This window comes from Balaenoptera acutorostrata, chromosome 10, assembly GCF_949987535.1.
Source record: "Balaenoptera acutorostrata chromosome 10, mBalAcu1.1, whole genome shotgun sequence".
Classification (NCBI taxonomy): domain Eukaryota; kingdom Metazoa; phylum Chordata; class Mammalia; order Artiodactyla; family Balaenopteridae; genus Balaenoptera; species Balaenoptera acutorostrata.
In genome coordinates this window covers 57558800-57577830 of record NC_080073.1, presented here as the reverse complement: position 1 = coordinate 57577830, position 19031 = coordinate 57558800, and the positions used below count along the sequence as shown (strand labels likewise).

Below are 19031 nucleotides of genomic sequence, written 5' to 3'. Positions count from 1 at the left end.
TGTATTCTTTTTCAGATTCTTCTCCCACAGAGGTTATTACAGAATATTGAGTAGAGTTCCCTGTGCTATACAATAGGTCCTTGTGGATTACCTTTTATATATACAATAGTAGTATGTATATGTTAATCCCAAACTCCTAATATATCCCTCCCCACCACCATTCCCCTTTGGTAACCATATGTTTGTTTTCTATGTCTGTGAGTCTGTTTCTGTTTTGTAAAGAAGTTCCTTTGTATCATTTTTTTTTAGATTCCACATATAAGTGATATCATGTGATATTTGACTTTCTCTATCTGACTTACTTCACTTAGTATGATAATCTCTAGGTCCAACCATGTTGCTGCAAATGGCATTATTTCATTCTTTTTTATGGCTGAGTGGCATTCCATTGTATATATAAATACCACATCATCTTTATCCATTCATTTGTTGATGGACATTTAGGTTGCTTCCATGTCTTGGCTATTATATAGTACTGCAATGAATACTGGGGTGCATGTATTTTTCAAATTATGGTTTTCTCTGGATACATGCCTAGGAGTGGGATTGCTGGATCATATGATAGCAGATCTATTTTTAGTTAGAGCCTAAAGGAGGTTCTGAGGAACCTCCATACCATTCTCCATAGTGGCTGAACCAATTTACATTCCCACCAACACTGTAGGAGGGTTCCCTTTTCTCCACACCCTCTCCAGCATTTACTGTTTGGAGACTTTTTGATGATGGCCATTCTGACCAGTGTGAGGTGATACCTCACTGTAGTTCTGATTTGCATTTCTCTAATAATTAGCGATGTTGAGCAGCTTTTCATGTGCTTTATGGCCATCTGTATGTCTTCTTTGGAGAAATGTCTATTTAGATGTTCTGGGTTGTTTGTTTTTTTGATATTGAGCTGCATGAGCTGTTTTTGTACTTTGGAGATTAATCCCTGTCAGTCACATAGTTCGCAAATATTTTCTCCCATTCTGTGGGCTGTCTTTTCATTTTGTTTATGCTTTCCTTTGCTGTTAAAAACTCATAAGTTTGATTAGGTCCCATTTGTTTATTTTTGCTTTTATTTTCATTACTCTAGGAGGTGGATCCAAATAGACATTGCTGCGATTTATGTCAGTGTTCTAACTATGTTTTCCATCTTCTGTTTTCACTATTTCCTGTCTTTTGCCTGTTTTTTCAATTGACTTCTGTTCATGAATTCCTAAAAGTTCTGTGTGGTTTGGACAGAAACACTTTATCTGTCTTATATGTTACAAATATTTTCTCCCAGTTCACAATCTGATTTTAATAAGGACATACAAAACAATTATCATGTGGTCAAATATATCATCTTTCTTTTACTGTTGTATTTCTCTACCTTCTTTGAAAAATTACCTTCAATCACTGGATTATACAAATAATCTTCAAGATTTTCTACTACAATTCATTTTAACATTTAAATCCTGAATTGATTTATTATTTCTTTCTGAATATGATATAAGATAGCAACTTTATTTAGCTCCCAGTATGCAGTCAAATCTTCTAACACTATATACTAAATTTTCCCATTTAAATGAATTACCGCCTTTAATGAAATAATCCGCTTATGTTATTCAGGTGGTAAATTCTCATATATTCTTACAAATTTCTGGACTCATTAGTCTGTTTTTCTGATCTATTTGTCAATTCCTATGCCAATTTCATACTGTATTAGCTATGCTGACTTGACAGCAATTTGTAAATATTCAGTTATCAAAACACTATGGTATCAGCACAGGAACAGTGAAGCCCCTCACCCCCGGACCCAGCCAGGAATTCTGAATTATAATTATCTTTGTTTTGTTATTCTCTGGTATTTATTATATCTTTATCTTTTCATTAATATACAATTTAAATATAGTAAATTAAAAAATATCAGGTGTAGAGTTTAATGCTTTTGAAAAATACACGTACTCTTGTAAAGCACACCCCAGTAAGACACAGAATATTTCTACCATCCATGTTGTTGTGGCTCTGGTATCTATTTTTCTCTATAAACTTTAAAATTACCCAGTTCACACTGATACCAACCCCCACCCCCACACAAACACACATGCAAATAAAACTAGTAGGCTTCATACTTGGAAGTGACATTTTTATAATACTAAGTATGCAAAACAAAGAACATGGTATATATTTCTATCTGTTCAGGTCTTAATTTTATGTCCTTCAATATTGTTAAGGGTTGACTTGTGTCTCCCATGAAAATATTTAAGTCCCAGCCCCTAATACCTCATAATATGACTTTATTTGGAAGCAGGATTGTTGCAGATGTCATTGATTAAGAACAGGTCATACTGGAAAGAACAGGCTCCTCATGCAGTGTGTCTGGTGTCCTCTTAAAATGGTCACGTGAAGACACAATGACACACATGGAGGACACAAGCAACCACAAAGGCACATTGGAGCTATGCAGCTGCAAGCCAAGGGAATGCCAAAGACTGTCAGCAAAACCTAGAAGGAGGCAAAGAAGGATTCCCCTGCAGGTTCTGGAGGGAGCAGGGCCCTGTCCAAACCTTGATTTCTGACTTCTGGCCTCCAGAACTGTGGCACAAATTTCTGTTGCTTTAAGCCAACGAGTTTGTGATACTTTGTTACAGCAGCCCTAAGAAACTAATACAAATATTATTATAAAGTTTTTTTTCTTTAAGTAGGTTTTTCCTTTTAAATTTATTAACTATTTTATAGTGTTTGGCCACTATTGTGAATAAAATTTTTTTCATTTCAATTTTTAGCATTATTACTAAGATAGAGCCTGCATACTAATTTTCATGTTTTCTTGTATCCAGCCACCCTAACAAAATTCTAATTAATTCTATTAGAGATTTTAGTCTTTTTTGAGTCATTTGGGTTAATAGGTATACAATCACATTACCAACAAATAATGTTATCTTCTCTTTATACCAATTATTATATTACTCTTATCTCACATCACAGAACTTTCAATTCATGTCAAATAACAGTAGTAAATAGTGGGCTTTTTCCTCTACATCAGGGGTAGGCAAACCACAAGCCCCTGGGATAAATCCTTTCCACCACCTGTTTTGTATGGCTTGTGAGCTAAGACTAGCTTTTACAGATGAACATTTAGAACTGATCTGATGAGAGGAACAGTAAACTTTTAACTCCAATTAAGTGAAATATTGTCCCAAGTGAAAATTTTCCATTCTTCTCATTAGCAGTCTTTCATTAAAAAAAAAAAACTAAAACCGTACAATTATTTTGAATTTTATCAATAAAAAATTGTGGAAACTTCTCTCATTATGTAAGTGTCTGTATAATATTCTAGTGGCCTACAAAGCCGAAAATATTTACTATCTGACCCTTTACATAAAAAAGTTTATTGACCTCTACTCTAGATGTTCATATTTACTGCTATAGATTCACGTACTGTTTTCTTAAAACCCCTCAAATCTCTTCCATAGCTGTGGTTATTATGTATCTTTTCTCTTTCTTAATCTTGTATATTTTGCTCTCTCATGTTCTTCTTTACTAATGAGTTTATCCATTATTGATCTTTACAAATAAAAACTTGGTTGCATTTATTTTAAGTCTTCTTGAAAAAATAAGGGCAACGAAGGGTACACATTTTCCTACAAGTATAACTTTAGCTCTATCTCATAGATAAAAAGTTATTCATTTCAGTATCTCCACAATGGTTTTTTTAACTCAGTTTTCCACCCAGGGCTTATTTCAGAATTTAATTTCTAAATACTGAATATTTTTTAGTGACTTTTCACTATTCATTTGTAATTTAATTTATTTGTGATCAGGGAATATTAACTGCATAATTTTCTCAACTTTTTAATTTTTAAAGATTTTCTTTGTGGCCATGTACATAAAGCAACTTCTGCATAATATTTACAAAGGATGAATATTCCCTATTTGCAACATGCAATTTTGAAATGTGATAATTTAATGATTAAATTATGAATAATTATTAAATTATATGATAATGTAATGAATTATTAATATCATCTATAATCTTTATTACTTTTTGACTTCTAGATCTATTAATTTCTGAAAAAGATGTATTGAAATAACCTATTAAAGAACCATGTTGCTCTGGTTGCTCTGGTTTTTAAGTTAGGCTATCATATTTGCTTCATAAACGTCCTAAACTCTGAAGTTGTTTAAAAATACAGAACAGTGTTCTATACCCAAGGACTAAAAATCAAAAACAAACCAAAATTAGAAAATGACAAGCAAATTCAATTTTGAAAACTATTGGTTTCATAGCTAGAAAGGGCTAATTCACATTTCAAAACACTTAAGGTGCTTAAAATCCTTTTCTCAAAGTCAATTATAAATATTAGTAAGATAAGTACTACCAAAACACACAAAAATGTTATTAATTACTGATGAAGTCTGAAAAAAAAAATCTTACCATCATGGGAAAAACTACTGCAGCAGCCGAAGCTTTTATCACCCACAAGAGGATCAGACAGGTGAGCTGGACGACTGTGAAGACGTGGACCTTCCAGAGCGGCACGTAGCGGAGGTAAATCAGGTCGGGCTGGTGCTTAGCGGGCATTCCAAATAATTTTATACGGTCAAAAAACTGCATATCGAATGGAAAGCAAAACAAGAAAAAGTTTTCAACAAAAATTTCATTTCTGCTACTTAGGAAAAGAAACTGTATTCTACTTTAGAGTTTTGTGATTTAAACTCTAACTTCCCTGATATGCTGTGATAACACAGGAGAATGTTTCAGTTTGCAACATCTTGATCCAAGGAGGAAAAAAAAAAAATCAAGGCAACCACTTAAACAAATGTAATTCATTAATCAGAAAACTCAAGTCAAAATGTTTTAAATTGGGGAATTAAAATATTTCGATAAATTTATCTGCTATAATCAAATGCACAAGTCATTTAATCTCTCTGACCTTGTTTTCTAATATGTAAAATAAAAGAGTAACAATCTCCCAAGGTACTTTCTAAGTCTAACGTTATCAATTTTATGAAAATAACCTGAGGTAACAATTACTAATTTTTCACCCAGTGAAAAGGAAACTATGAGCCAATTCCTTGGTCCTTTTGAGCTTTAATTTCCTCATTTATAAACCGGGAGTAAGATCAGCCCTACATACCTCACAAAATTGTTGTAAAACAATCAACTGAGTTAATGAGATCATCTCTTGACCACTGGAGAGTAGATACTGGACTGTGTTGAAAAAAAAAAAACGCTGGTGCATCTGAGATACCCGGCAGCCAGAAGCCGGCAGCTCGGGACCACACGCTGCCCACGGCCGGGACTGGGTGAGTGGTGCCAACCCTGCCTGAGCAGCTACACGTTCTACACTAGGGCTGGATTCACACAAATCCTAATTCATTCTATCAGCTTGTTTCCCAAGAAATACTATAAATAAGACAAAACAGTAGTGAAAACACTAGATTCTAGCCTTGGCTCCATTGCTTACTTAAAAACCTTCAGTAAGTCTATTTCTGTTTCATGATTTACAAAATTAGTATTTCCTCCTTTCGTATCCCAAAGTTGTTTTGAGGATCACAGAAAATCATCTGTATACTAGGCTCTATAAGCTGTACTGCACCATACAGATGGCAGGTATTACCATGGTTATAGAAGACTAATACCTACATTTTCCTTTTAAGCAACTGAAACTGCTGTTCTAACATGTCAGAAACAGCCCCTTTTCCCCCATTCCAATCCTTTTGATCCTCCCTCTTACTATACTAGTCTTCATTGATAGTTACCTTTCATTAGCTTCAATTAAAAATAGGTAAGGACATAACAGTTCATGATCTCACTCTCGGGGGAAAAAAAAAATGTGCAGTAAGCAATAATTACTTGGAAAATGTGGATTTGAAGTCACTAGTTAACCTGCCCTCAAAATATCAGAGAATAAATCACTACCATCACAAAAACAATCATTGCAAATATAAAATGTTTAAGTTTTTTTTACAAAGTTATTAAATGCTTAAGACTTGCCTGGATTCCTTTTAATGAGGAAACTCCCATGTAGAGGAAAACACCATATAGAACAGGCATTGGAATAAACTGTAAGTAAAATGACCACAATTAGAACCCATGTTACCAGAACAATTTCACATAAAAAATACATAAAAACATAGTCAGTGCCTATGAGATAGAGTTAAAAGATCTTTCAGTGATGAGACTTTTCTATAACAAAGAAAAATGCCAGTAAACAATCACCTCCTTGAAGAATCATTCACCATCTACATGTTTCCCCCTAAGAAGGGACTGTGTTCTGTGGTTAAGAGCACAGGCACTACAATCAGACTACTTGGCTTAAAAACCCAGTTAACCTCTTCTTGAGCCTTAACCTCTCTGTTTTAGTTTCTGTATCAGATTGCCTTGAAGATGAAAAAACTTCAAACTCATAAAATACTCAGAAAAACACATGGTACATATCAATCACTCAAAAAGTGTTAGCCATTATTATTACTATCACTACCACTACAGTGACTGCTATACAATACCATTTACTGAATACGTATAATAAATAAACACCATCCTGCAAAAAAAATGTCCTTGTTACTTTGGCAGTTAGGGGGATCCCAAACTGCCTACCTAGTCCATGCCCAGGCATCCCACAGGAAAGCCAGCAACAGGCCCCATTCATTGATTCAAACACCACAATCAGCACTCACCCAAGGGAGAGACCTATAAGGAAAAAAGACCTAACAGCCAGAGGAGAATCACACTCATTCTCTACTAAACAACCTCGTATGTCCTTAACTAAGGACCGTGGGAGAAAAGAAAACATATTAAAAATCTAATCAATATCCTCAGGGAATCTCAAGAAAATATCTAATCCATAAAGCAACTTCAGAATGCTACGAAAAATGAATAACCAATGAAAAAAAAAAACCTCCCAGAAATTAAAGATACAATTATCAAAATAATTTAAAAGAATTTTGTAACAATGATTTTGATAAGACTAAAGAGATCAATAAAATGATAAGGAAAATGGAGGAAATTTTAACAGTGAGAGAGAGTAGAGAAGAGGAATGTAACAACATATCTGGAAAGTCTAGTATCTGTCTAATTGAAAGTGAAGAAATATCTAAGAGAAAATAGAGAAGAGGAAATAAACAACTGAAGAACATTCCCACAGTTAAAGGCACAAGTTTCTAGAGTAAAATGACCCACAGAGAGAGAAGCAAGGTGAATTAAAAGTCTCTATTTACCTAAATATCCTAGTGAAATTTCCAAACTCTAAGAGTAAAAAGGACATTTTGGTAGCTTCTAGAAAGGAAAAAGATGCTTCTGAAGACACAAAAACCAAATAGATATCAGACCTCTTACTAGAACCACTGATCTCTAGGCAACAATAACTTTAAGACTCAAAGAAAAAATAAATTTGAACCTTGAAATGAATATCCATCTATCAATCATAGAGGGTAATTTTGAAACATGCAAGAACTCTGAAAGTTTACTAATTATGGTACCAGACATGAAAAAATTACTCAAGGAATTCCTTTAGCAATACAAAAAAGAAATACAAGAAAAAGTGGAACCTGTATATGTACTTTTTTTTAAGTAAGAGAAGTCAACAAATATTAAGAAAACTTCTCAGGTCTTACGGCTTGGGCTATTATTCTGAAACAGCAGGAGTTTGGGGAAATAAGGGTTATTTCTGCCTCCACGCAGGCTGATCACACTGCCTAGTCCTCAGCGAATATTTATTTCATCATAATACTGATTACGTGTTCCCAGAGGGCTTACATTGCTATAATTTAACTTACAGAAAAAGCACAGAGTGTAAATGTTGGTAACCTTTACAATAATAATAAAACTAAAAACACAGCCAACCAAAAACAACGGATGAAAGGGAGAATGGGATGTTTGGGGTAAATCCTCATGAAAGACATAAACTAAGGTCAGAGGCTCTCAAGTTTTTGGTCTCAGGACCCCTTTAGACTCCTAAAAAGTACTGAGGACCCTCCCCCCAAATACTTTTATGTGGATTCTATATATATATATAGAGAGAGAGAGATATATATAGATATAGATATATAAATAGTTAGGTATATAGGTATGTGGGAAATAGATAGATATTCACCATATTAGAAATTAAAAGAAAATTTTTAAATAGTTTTTTTATTTTTTATTTTATTTATTTTTGGCTGCATTGGGTTGCTCCATGCGGGCTTTCTCTAGTTGCAGAGGGCAGGGACTACTCTTTGTTGCAGTGCGCAGGCTTCTCATTGCAGTCGCTTCTCTTGTTGCAGAGCACGGGCTCTAGGCGCACGGGCTTCAGTAGCTGCAGCACGTGGACTCAGCAGTTGTGGCGCACGGGCTTAGTTGCTCCACAGTATGTGGGATCTTCCCAGAACAGGGATCAAACCCGTGTCCTCTGCATTGGCAGGCAGATTCTTAACCACTGCGCCAACAGGGAAGTCCCAATGGTTATTTTTAAACTCATTTTGAAATAATAATAAACCTATTACAAGTTAATATAAAAAACATATTTTTACTGGAAAACTATAATTTCCAAAGAACATAAGATTTAGCGAGAAGGATAGCACTGTTCTGTATTTCTGTAAATCTCTTTAGTGGGTGGCTTAACAGAAGACAACTACACTCTCATATCTGCACCTGCATTAAATCTGCTACAATACATCGTTCTGGCCAAAGTCTATGAAGACAACCCGGCCTCAACACAGTCACATAACTGGGAAAGGGAGGCTCCTGCAGACCCCGGAGAGACTGTCAGGGACTCCCAGAGGTCCTTGGACTAGACTTTAAGAATCACTGTCTTAGGCAAAGAGATTCAGTCTAAAGATAATAAAGTGAATAATAAAATTATAAAAGTATATAGATCTATAATGGTGTTAACTAACAAAATAACTTAAAAAACAAAGGAGTAAAAAGTTTACTTCTGGAGAGTTGCTTTTGGAAAGTGAGAGAAAATAGACTAACTTTTTATTTTAGAGCTTTCTTGATATTCTACTTGAATTTTTTTGCCTATATGCAGTTAATACTTAAAAATTTTTAGAACTACTTAAAAAATGTAAAGGGCAACCTTCATCAGGAGACGCAGCATCCCCATAAGACTGCACTACATATTTCTCCTCTTGTCCCAAGCACCTCTAACAATATACTCACCACTATGCAGTAATTGCCCATTTGCCTATCTGTTTCACCAAGTAGATTGCCAAGTTTTTCAAAGTAGACAATAATGTGTCCTATTTATTATTGTTGCCTCAGTACTTAATAGCACAGAAAGTACTCAACAAATATTTGGTCAATTAATTGGCTCCATGAAAGGAGGCCAAAGAATTCTAGTGTTAACTACAATTTTTCTAGTTAATATGTAACACACACACACATACACACTCCACGTTTGTACCCTAATTTATAAATAGTTTACAACTTTTTACTTATTAATTTTCTTTACAACAAACATAACTGAAACACCAAAAGAAATGGAGTTGAGCTCTTCCATGATGAATAGAAAATTTAAGATTAGATACTTAGCTACGTTTGCTATGGTTATTGTTTTTTTATTAAATCACTAGATTAGGTAGAATGTGTACAGTAAAGATCAGATGTGACTAAAAGACGTTTATCATAAAGTATAATTTCTTACATGCTTCATTTATAGTATTAGCTCTTTTTTTTTTCCTAATGAGTGCTACTACTTATATTTCATTTAATACATTCATTTCATTAATACGTTCTTTGTCAGGAAGAATGTATTAATTCAATTAATAGCAATATTATTTTTTACATTTTGGTCAAATAACTGTTTCATCTATCTTTCAATATTACTTCTTCCAATATGCTTATAAAACCCTCTGGTATATTCTTCTTTTAGATCATAACTAAGCCATGGATTAACTCCTTCCAAAACTCTATAGTCTTTAATACTACCCTTTTACATGATTTTTTAAAAGGATACAATCTAACACTGATGCCTACTATACTAACCACCATTCCAAAATATTATTTTCCAAGTAAATTCTAGGAAATGAAACTAATTTTAGATATTTTAATGTTTCATTTTCATACAACCAAGTGTAAATTTTATGATAAAGAAAGATTTTAAAACAATGCAATAAAGAGATTTTTACCTTTAGTACTGAAGTCATGAACACAGACAGGCCCATTAGAATAAAAATCATTAGCCCTGTAACCCGCTGTTCACGAATTCCCAAAAACTTGGGTTGTTCCCCTGGAGCAGAACATTCAGATTCAACTTTTAGGCTGTTGACATGACTTATTGACAACACTGTTGCAGCCACAAACCATGGAAGTCCCATGACAGAGCAAACTCCCAACATAACACCAACCACGAGCAAGTCAAGGTGATAGCCAGCTCCTTTCTGAAAAGTGAAACAAACATGAATATTTGTAAGCCTATATTGTTCTTTTAGGTTAAAACTCTATACTACTTATAAAGAGAGAAGAAATTAATTTTCACCACCTCCAACTCAAAGAAACAATTCTTGCGACAAAATTTTTAAATTACCTTCAACTTGTGCTCCTTTCTGTTTATGATTACAGCTGTAATTTGTTGATCCATAAAGATGAGAATGGTACAAAGCAGAGCTGGAATAGCAGCTATTAATAAGGTCCACCAAGGATTTTCTCCCAACGGGCTTATGATCCAGCCCCTATTTGTATCAGTAGGCTGTTAAAACATTTAAAGATTAAAAGAAGGAAAGAAAAAAAAGCTTCCTTCTCCTACTGCACAAAATTTCCACAGCACAGACTGTGTCTACCCCAAGAAATGCCAAGGGACTGGAAAGGACTGGATAAATATTGGGATATATTGTGAATTATTTGCAGAGACAGCCATAGGAATTCTTCTCATCCCTAGAGGCAGGTCTCTTGTCCCCGTGACTCAGCCACTCTTTCCACCTAGAAGGGGAGTCTATTTCCTCCCCTTGAACCTGCGAATAAGGCCAAAGTAACCCTGTGCTTTCTGAGTCTTGATCTCAAGGGACCCTGCTGCTTCTTCTCTAACCCGTCTGGGACCCTGAGATTAAGCTCTGAGTAAGCCTAGATAAGCTTTCTTGAGGATGAGACACAATGTGATGAGACGGGGGGCGGGGGGGGAGGCAATTACCCAGCTCCTCCAGCCGTCTGAATTGAGCTCCCAGACATGCTCCCATCAAGGCAATAAAGACTGCAGCCACGTAAAAGATCTCAAACCAGGAGACCAGAGCACTACCCAGCTAAGCCTAGTCCCAACTGTCGCAGATTTATGAACAAAAAAAAGTGTTGTCGTTTAAAGGTATGATGTTTTGGGAGGTTTTGTTATGCAGGAATAGATAAGTGAAGTAGAGTATCCTTTCAACACACGCCTATCTACTTCATATAAAGTGAAATCAATCTACCTACTAGATCAACTCCTAAACTAAACTGCTTTGGAGATGCTACAGACTAGTGATCTTGTCAGGGTCAGTACTAAAGCAGAACTGGGACTCGCTACACTATTTTTCCAAAGCATTGGCTGACAAAAATCTGGCACTTTAAAAATCTATTTCAGGGCTTCCCTGGTGGCGCAGTGGTTGAGAATCTGCCTGCCAATGCAGGGGACACGGGTTCGAGCCCTGGTCTGGGAAGATCCCACATGCCACGGAGCAACTGGGCCCGTGAGCCACAATTACTGAGCCTGCGCGTCTGGAGCCTGTGCTCCGCAACAAGAGAGGCCGCGATGGTGAGAGGCCCGCGCACCGCGATGAAGAGTGGTCCCCACTTGCCACAACTAGAGAAAGCCCTCGCACAGAAACGAAGACTCAACACAGTCATAAATAAATAAATAAATAAATAAATAAAAGAACGTGAATTTCTTAAAAAAAAAAAAATCTATTTCAATGCTGTAACATAAAATTTGTTTTATAATAAAACATTTTTAAAGATCATAAGAGTTCAGCATTCTTGGAGGATATTGGATATATTGAAATTTAAATGCTTCTATTACTTAGACTTCATATTAAGACTGTTTTTTCTACATGAAAACATTTGTCAATACAAAAGGGAAATCTGTTTTTGAATTCAGATATTATAATTTTCCCACACTGATATACATTATACTGCTTTATATTTAATACTGCACATGAATAAATATGTTTTATCTATACAATGCATATAATCTTAACTGTTTCTTAATTTGTTTCCCCAAGTGTATTTTAAGCCCCTTGAAATCAGTTTGCTACTTGAAAGCTGGATAAATGAATAACAAGGATATATTTGGAACCAGAATAAGGAAATGGGACCAGGATTACAGGAAATTACATTAATATAATTTACAGTTTTGTCTATTTGTAAGACTTGGTAAAAACAGAATGACTTTGATATAGTCACCTCTTAACGGCCTAAAATCTTTAGTGGCTCAATATCTATGCTTTTAAACAAAGGTCTCCAAAACTTTTTAAATTATACACTCTTAGCAGCAAAAAAATATATACCCAATGATGCTATACTCTTTTATGTATTATGTTACTTATAATTACCCTTATAGTAAAATTCATACAATAAATATTATAAAGCTTAATTTTTCTTATTTTTAGATAAAAATATAAATAGATTTATATAATTTTGCTGGACCATTTTCCACCTCTACTTTTGAGGACCCTGGTTTTTAAAATAATGTTATTTTTCAATCCCAGAGAGAGAGAGAGAAGAGACTAAATTTATCTTTGTTATATTCCTTATTCCTAATTCCCTATAAATCTTCTGCTTATAAAAGAAGTCATATAATTAGTTAAATGTAAATATAAACAGTGACACAAATACTTGACTATTAAAAATTTCCAGAAAGTATTCAAAAGCTACCACCTCTAACTTAGAAGGGAAAATAATTATCAGATTCTGTGTTATGCACATGATATACTGTATACAAAAGAACTGTAGTTTGCTAATGAAACCAAAGAGTTCATGGATGCTCAGATTAAGTATCATTTTTCTTGTGGAAAATAAAATTGATTCTCTCTTGATTCTGCTGGAAAGTGTTACACAAAGCTTTCCAATTACTGTCAGATATACCACCCTTCTAAAAATTTTAATGAGGATCCTCTTGCCACTCTTATAAATTCAAGTTTGAGTTACTCCTTTATAAAGGAATAAAGAATGTTTCTTTCACCTGGAAAGTATATTGTGAACTCCAGCTATGAGAGCAGGGTCAAAAATTTTAAATGACTCCCAACTCCTCACCATGAATATTTTCATTCACTCTCCCTGATGGGCCAGCTTTGATACCTTCTTGCTTATTTCCTAAATATGTTCACTTGTCTCTGTTCATCCTTTCATTTTTTTATATACATGAGGCATATATATAATTTTTGCTTTCAAAGCATCAGCTCTTCAGAGGGACTATGCATATTTTAGAAATAACTACTTAGGAGGCGGTATCTCACTTTAAAGTAGTTTGGTATTCCCAAGTAACAAATAGCCAAGTGTTTTAATCCTTACCTCAAATTTTTCAGGAACATGAAGTTTAGGAGATGGAACTCCTACAAGGTAGTCAATTGCAACCATTATTACTATGGTGAGAAACACAGCAAAGTCACTGATTGTCGATCGCACCTATGTTAAAGGGGTTTCGTTAGTATAAACACAGAAATACTATGTGTCCTTTCTAAATAATTCATATCTTTCACAGATTAAAATATGCCACTAGAAAGTGTGAATGAGGTCTTAAATTAGTGACAATGTATCAGTGAAATACATTTATAACTAATATTTTTTGCAAAAGATAAGAAACACATTTCACAACTAACCTATCATCTCTCATGATACCATTGTCTTCCTACCGTTAGCTCAGACATGGAATATACACTTTTCACTATGAATAATCTCTTTATAGCTATATGACATAAAGTACTAACTTCAAACAATATCTTATTGTTTTGAAATAAACCAAACCAAGGAAATGAAAACTAAAAACATGACTCTTACAAGAACTCCAAAATTAAACCCCAATTACCTTGGTAGGAAAATAGCGCTTGGTCTTAAATTGCTTGAGGAATGAAGACAGAAAAAATGTTGTGAAAAATAAGATGACACACCAAAAGAGCACATCTGGAATATAAGGTCCATGGAGACTACAAGCTGATCCTACAAATGTACCATGAAAGATTTTACATTCCTGAAAAAAGGGGAAAAAACAGAAAAGGAAGGGATGAAAGGGATTCTCAGATAGCTAATAAATTACTAAGAACTTCTTTGACTCTAAGATGCTACTGATCATAAGGCACACCATTATTTTATGTTTCACTTAGAAAAAACACTATCAAGTCAACATTAATACACAACCAATTTTAAAACATATCCTGAGTTCAGAGAGGTCACGGTTTGACAAATCTGTGCATCTTAAATCACTGAAATGAAATACTGTATTTTTGTCAAGTTATTAACGTCATACATTCCTTTCTTTCAACTCCTTATTTCCTTTAGTGAAAGGCTTATATATCTCAATATATAAGCCTTTTATTAATTCCCAAATATTTGTTTGCATTCTTGTTCAACAATTTCACTATCTTTCCTTTACCTCTGAACAACTTGCTTAAAACAAAAGCGACAGACAGAAAATTACGACTCTGCCTTTATAATGCTGAATAAGAGATGGCTATACTATTAAATTCAAATCAATAATAAAAACTGTGTTTGGCTTTTCTGACTTTTTTTCTGACTTTTCTGATGGTGAGATTAAAGCATGGGACTGTGAGCAGTAAAGTGACCACTGAAATATTTCCATTAATAAAATCAATAATATAGGCAATAATATAACATAATACAATACAATTATAGAAATATATTGACTTGATTTTCCTTTGAGGGGAAAAATAACTGAAAGGCAACCAGAGATTAACAAAGGCACATGCAACTGAAGTCCTTTTTTTCCTTACTTAGATTCTAATGAGACTCATTTTAAAAATACAACTCAGGTTTACTGAAAGAAAAACAGTCAAAGTTTCCATTATTCTCAATTTCTACGTGCTAAGATTAGTAATCCTACAATTTACAATATGGATCATAGAAATAAAAGCTATAGCTACACAAAAAAACCTAACATGGCCCTGATGGATATCAAGAAAATACACTGAAAAGACCATATACATAATCTAAAATATTAAGACATCCTATTCATCATGAAATGAGCTTTTTTAACAAATCACTTTCATTTGGGCACCTCTATTAACTCTACCTCTTTCACAACAAAAGAGATAGAGTTAATAAAGTGTTATTCTAATATAAAACAGTAAAGTGTTATTCTAAGCTGATTACTGGCACACAGTGCTTTACATCAGCACTGCCCCCAGAACTGTCCGTGATGATAAGATGTCAGGTATCTGCACCGTCCCATACAACCAGCCAGCAGTCAGTCACTTGACGGGACTAAGCACTTAGAACATGGCTAGTGAAGCCAAGAAACTGAACTTTTAATTAATTTTATTGAATGTACAGTTAAAAAGACACATGTGGCAGTGACTACTCTACTGGACAGTGCAGATGTAAATTATCAATGGGATAAAATTTCAGATGAAATCCCTCAAGTTACATATTTAGGAGCTATCACCCTTAGAGAAAAGAATGACCTACAATTGCTTACATGATATAAAAAGCACCAGAGAAGCTCAAGGGATCTTGGTTTTAATTGATATTGCCAGCATCACTGGACATCTTTATTTCTAAATCCCAACCTGGGAAGTGTCCAAAACAGATACTCTAGGGCTAGGACAACATTTCCCAACAGAATACAAAAATATGTATGTAATAGTGCTCAGTACCCAGTAGGTGCTCATTATATGTTTCTGTCCTTTTTCCTTTCCTTTCCTCAGTGCTGAAGTCACACTAGTCTCTACAAGGTAAACAGTTTCAGTCTGAGCATTCCTCATCTTCTAAATAAGCAGTTCCCGGAACAGATGGACTGATCAACAGAAGGCACAAGTGGGTAAGAGCTGCTGGAACTGTCGACTTGCGGACCAGCAACCACAGGCCTATGAACTTATGAATCCAAGAGGAATTAGAAACCAGAAGATTATTCACATCTTTTTAATAATTAATATCTTGGAAGCCAAATACAGTCCATCTTGATCTCCCTTCCCACCAGCTTCATTCTTTTCAACCTGTACACTTCAGTACATGATAAATAAAAATGTGGTAACTTCTATTTGGTCAACACAACTCTATATTCTGAAAACATACGATATCCATCAATCAAGAAGGAAATTTAAGTTTACTAAGGAAAAGCTAAATAACAAGGTTACTGTTTGCACCAGCCTTCACTTCACATATACTCACAGAGACAGTGAGGTTCCCCCAGGGAATGTTGTGTGCTGTTACATTCCTTTCCTCCCACACCTTCAGAGTTTCATTGCCAGGGTTAGAAGGCTCAACACATACACATCTGAGAAACCAGAATTGGATAGTTTTAACCATTCTGCATTTCATGTTTACATTTTATTAAATCAGTCACACAATAGAGTAGCTTTCAACTTCTTAACTTTTTTCCATGTTGGAAAGCATGGAGACTAAAAAGTGAAAATATAAGAAACAATGGAATGGAATAAAGTTTGGCTTATATAAATATAACAAAGCTAATAGAAATACCAATAAAATGTTTACTTAATGAAACTGGTTAGATATATCCCTTGGGGCAGTACTATTTTCTTTAAAAATTTGAGAATACCACGTATAACACGGTCAGCCTCCACTAAATCTTACCACTTACCCTCCACAGGAGCTGCTGCTGCCTTCCCATCTACACACACACAACATGCACTGGGAACCAGTGTAAGTTATACTCCTACTAATTCTAGCCCTACCTGCTCATGCTCATCCTTTACTCATCTTAAGATCCATCCTTAAAGTAATAGGTAAAACATAGTTTTTCAGGACAGGACTAGGAGAGTCAAAGCAATCAGAGAGTTCAGTTCATATCCAGAACTATCTCACCTGCCTGAAAAAGCTAGAAACACATACATAAGCAAAGAAATCTCTAAATATGGATTTAAAAAATGAAAAGAAACAAACAAGAATATTCTCAATTGGATTATGAGCTGTTTGAGAAAAGGCAGGTGGCTGGACTTTGGATTCAACTGAAGCTCTATCATTTACTAGCTGTTTGATCCAAGTCAAGTTTTAACCTCCACAAGCCTCAGTTTCTTCATACACAAAAGGGGCTACAATATGAATGACGAACACTGACATGAATATTATGCAACATTCCTAACACAGTGCCTGCTCACAGAATGTTAGCTGAACAAATGATGTTCACATGTAGGAAACAGTACTCTAACTGGCTGGCACTAGCTATAAAAACCATGCTTCTTAAAGATCAAAGTAGCAGGAAAAGAGAGAAGACAACAAATAACATTTAAAAAATTAACTAGTTTAAGAGCAAAGAAAATGACACAAAATAGACTTGGCATCAAAGTGTCACTAATATTTTCAAATAGGTCAATGTCTTATAGGAAGTTTCACATCCCTCCCTCCTCTGTGCATCAAAGTCGAGAGTGTGTGAGGACAGCAAGAGGAGGAGGGGTGTGAAGTGAGGGACTGGGGCCGAGGGGGGCAGGAGGAAGGAAGGCTTTTGGTAACCACGTTCCTCCATGTAAGTTAATCAAATGCAGGCTCACGCTCATACCAACTGTGCTCAAGACGGCAAATACAGGCATCTACCTCAGTATGTCTAAGTTTAATAACCTTTTTCACGTTTAAACAAGTTTGCCAACCCTTTGTAACTACTATAATTACTTCTCAAATCCTATTTTATTCTAGAGTCCTAAAATATTTTCATTTCATGCTTTTCTTATCACAAAGAAAATAATCCACTAAACAACATACAACACTGCACTGAAATTACACTTTAAAATAACTTCCAATAAAAATTATCAAGTTTCAAAACGTTAATGAAAAGGCAAAACATGAAGAATATATAAATATATGGTGGTTAGTTGCCAAACAACTGAATTTAAATTGGCCAATCCAATTTACACATAAAACCAAAAATACACACACTTGGACAAATTGTTTCGGTGAATAAAAATGACTGAATTTGTTCAACCGCATTTACATCCACTGCGTGCTTTGGTAAGATCTCATCTGTAACAAACAAGTCAACCTCCGTATTGCTAGTTGGGTAGTTATAGCTAGATATACAGTGAGCATCACATTGCAAAAAATCCATTTTCTTTTGCTCAGACACCTCTGCAAAAATACATTTACTATTAGGGGAAACAGAAACACTTACGAGTAGCTGGTCAGTTCATCTAAATTGTTGTGCATATTAAATGCATATATTTCTCCTAAATGAAAGAGCTTCTCCAAAGCCTCATAGATGAATATGATGCAAATGAGAGCTGCGAAAGCCTCCTCAGTGAACCGGGTGATGTAACACACAAGGCTGCTTGCATCTGTCGCAACCAAAACAATGCACAAGAAAGAAGTCCACAGACCTATACTGGTTCTCAAAGACAGATAGGAAAGGTGATAATCTCTGTTTAGAAAGAAAAATGTGGACATGATCAACATATACATGCCAAACAGTATTGGTACTTAAAATTTTCATAACAAACAATAAGAACAGTATAAAAACTTAAGATTTCTAAAAGAGAACACATTACAGAATAACAAAATAATGACTAAAGAAAGCTCTATGTGTTTTTCTGCTTCAACTGAAGACTAGCTTCTTATTAGTAGACTTAATGATTATATTTTACTTATACGAAAGATTTACAGTGAAAATCTACTAGGCAATAAATATTTTAAAAACAAAGACCTCACTTTAGAAATCAGTTATGAGGAGTGAATGACAGATAAGCAGCCTGTAGAACAAGTGGATGTATGTCGCTCTCTCTGAAGACCCAGATGCTCCAGTGTCAACATGGCAGCCACGCCCCAGCCCCACCACCACCGGCTCCTCTACCACCAGTATCACCACAGTGACTTCATTTTCCAATTCAATTTCAAATAAGAAATTACTACCAGTGAGTCTAAAACACTTGAGGCCACTACATTCTCTATTTATGTGTGTACTGTGCCAGATCAAAATCAGAATCAGCTTGTCCAGTGGCAAAAG

At 34.9% G+C, this 19031-nt stretch overlaps 1 protein-coding gene across 10 annotated transcripts in view; it reads right to left on the bottom strand.

The window, feature by feature from the left end:
• Nucleotides 1-19031, bottom strand: part of SLC4A7 (solute carrier family 4 member 7) — a 114859-nt gene that overhangs the window by 12470 nt on the left and 83358 nt on the right. For 8 of the 10 annotated variants that reach the window (XM_057555689.1, XM_057555693.1, XM_057555696.1 and 5 more), the window contains 8 exons: nucleotides 18204-18449; nucleotides 16253-16358; nucleotides 13935-14096; nucleotides 13421-13534; nucleotides 10473-10634; nucleotides 10075-10326; nucleotides 5963-6031; nucleotides 4400-4573 (listed from right to left, as the gene is read on the bottom strand). In XM_057555689.1, the coding sequence (XP_057411672.1) occupies nucleotides 4400-4573; nucleotides 5963-6031; nucleotides 10075-10326; nucleotides 10473-10634; nucleotides 13421-13534; nucleotides 13935-14096; nucleotides 16253-16358; nucleotides 18204-18449 (1285 nt within the window). The remainder of the gene's footprint in view (nucleotides 1-4399; nucleotides 4574-5962; nucleotides 6032-10074; nucleotides 10327-10472; nucleotides 10635-13420; nucleotides 13535-13934; nucleotides 14097-16252; nucleotides 16359-18203; nucleotides 18450-19031) is intronic. The other 2 variants (XM_057555691.1, XM_057555692.1) reach the window with 2 other exon arrangements.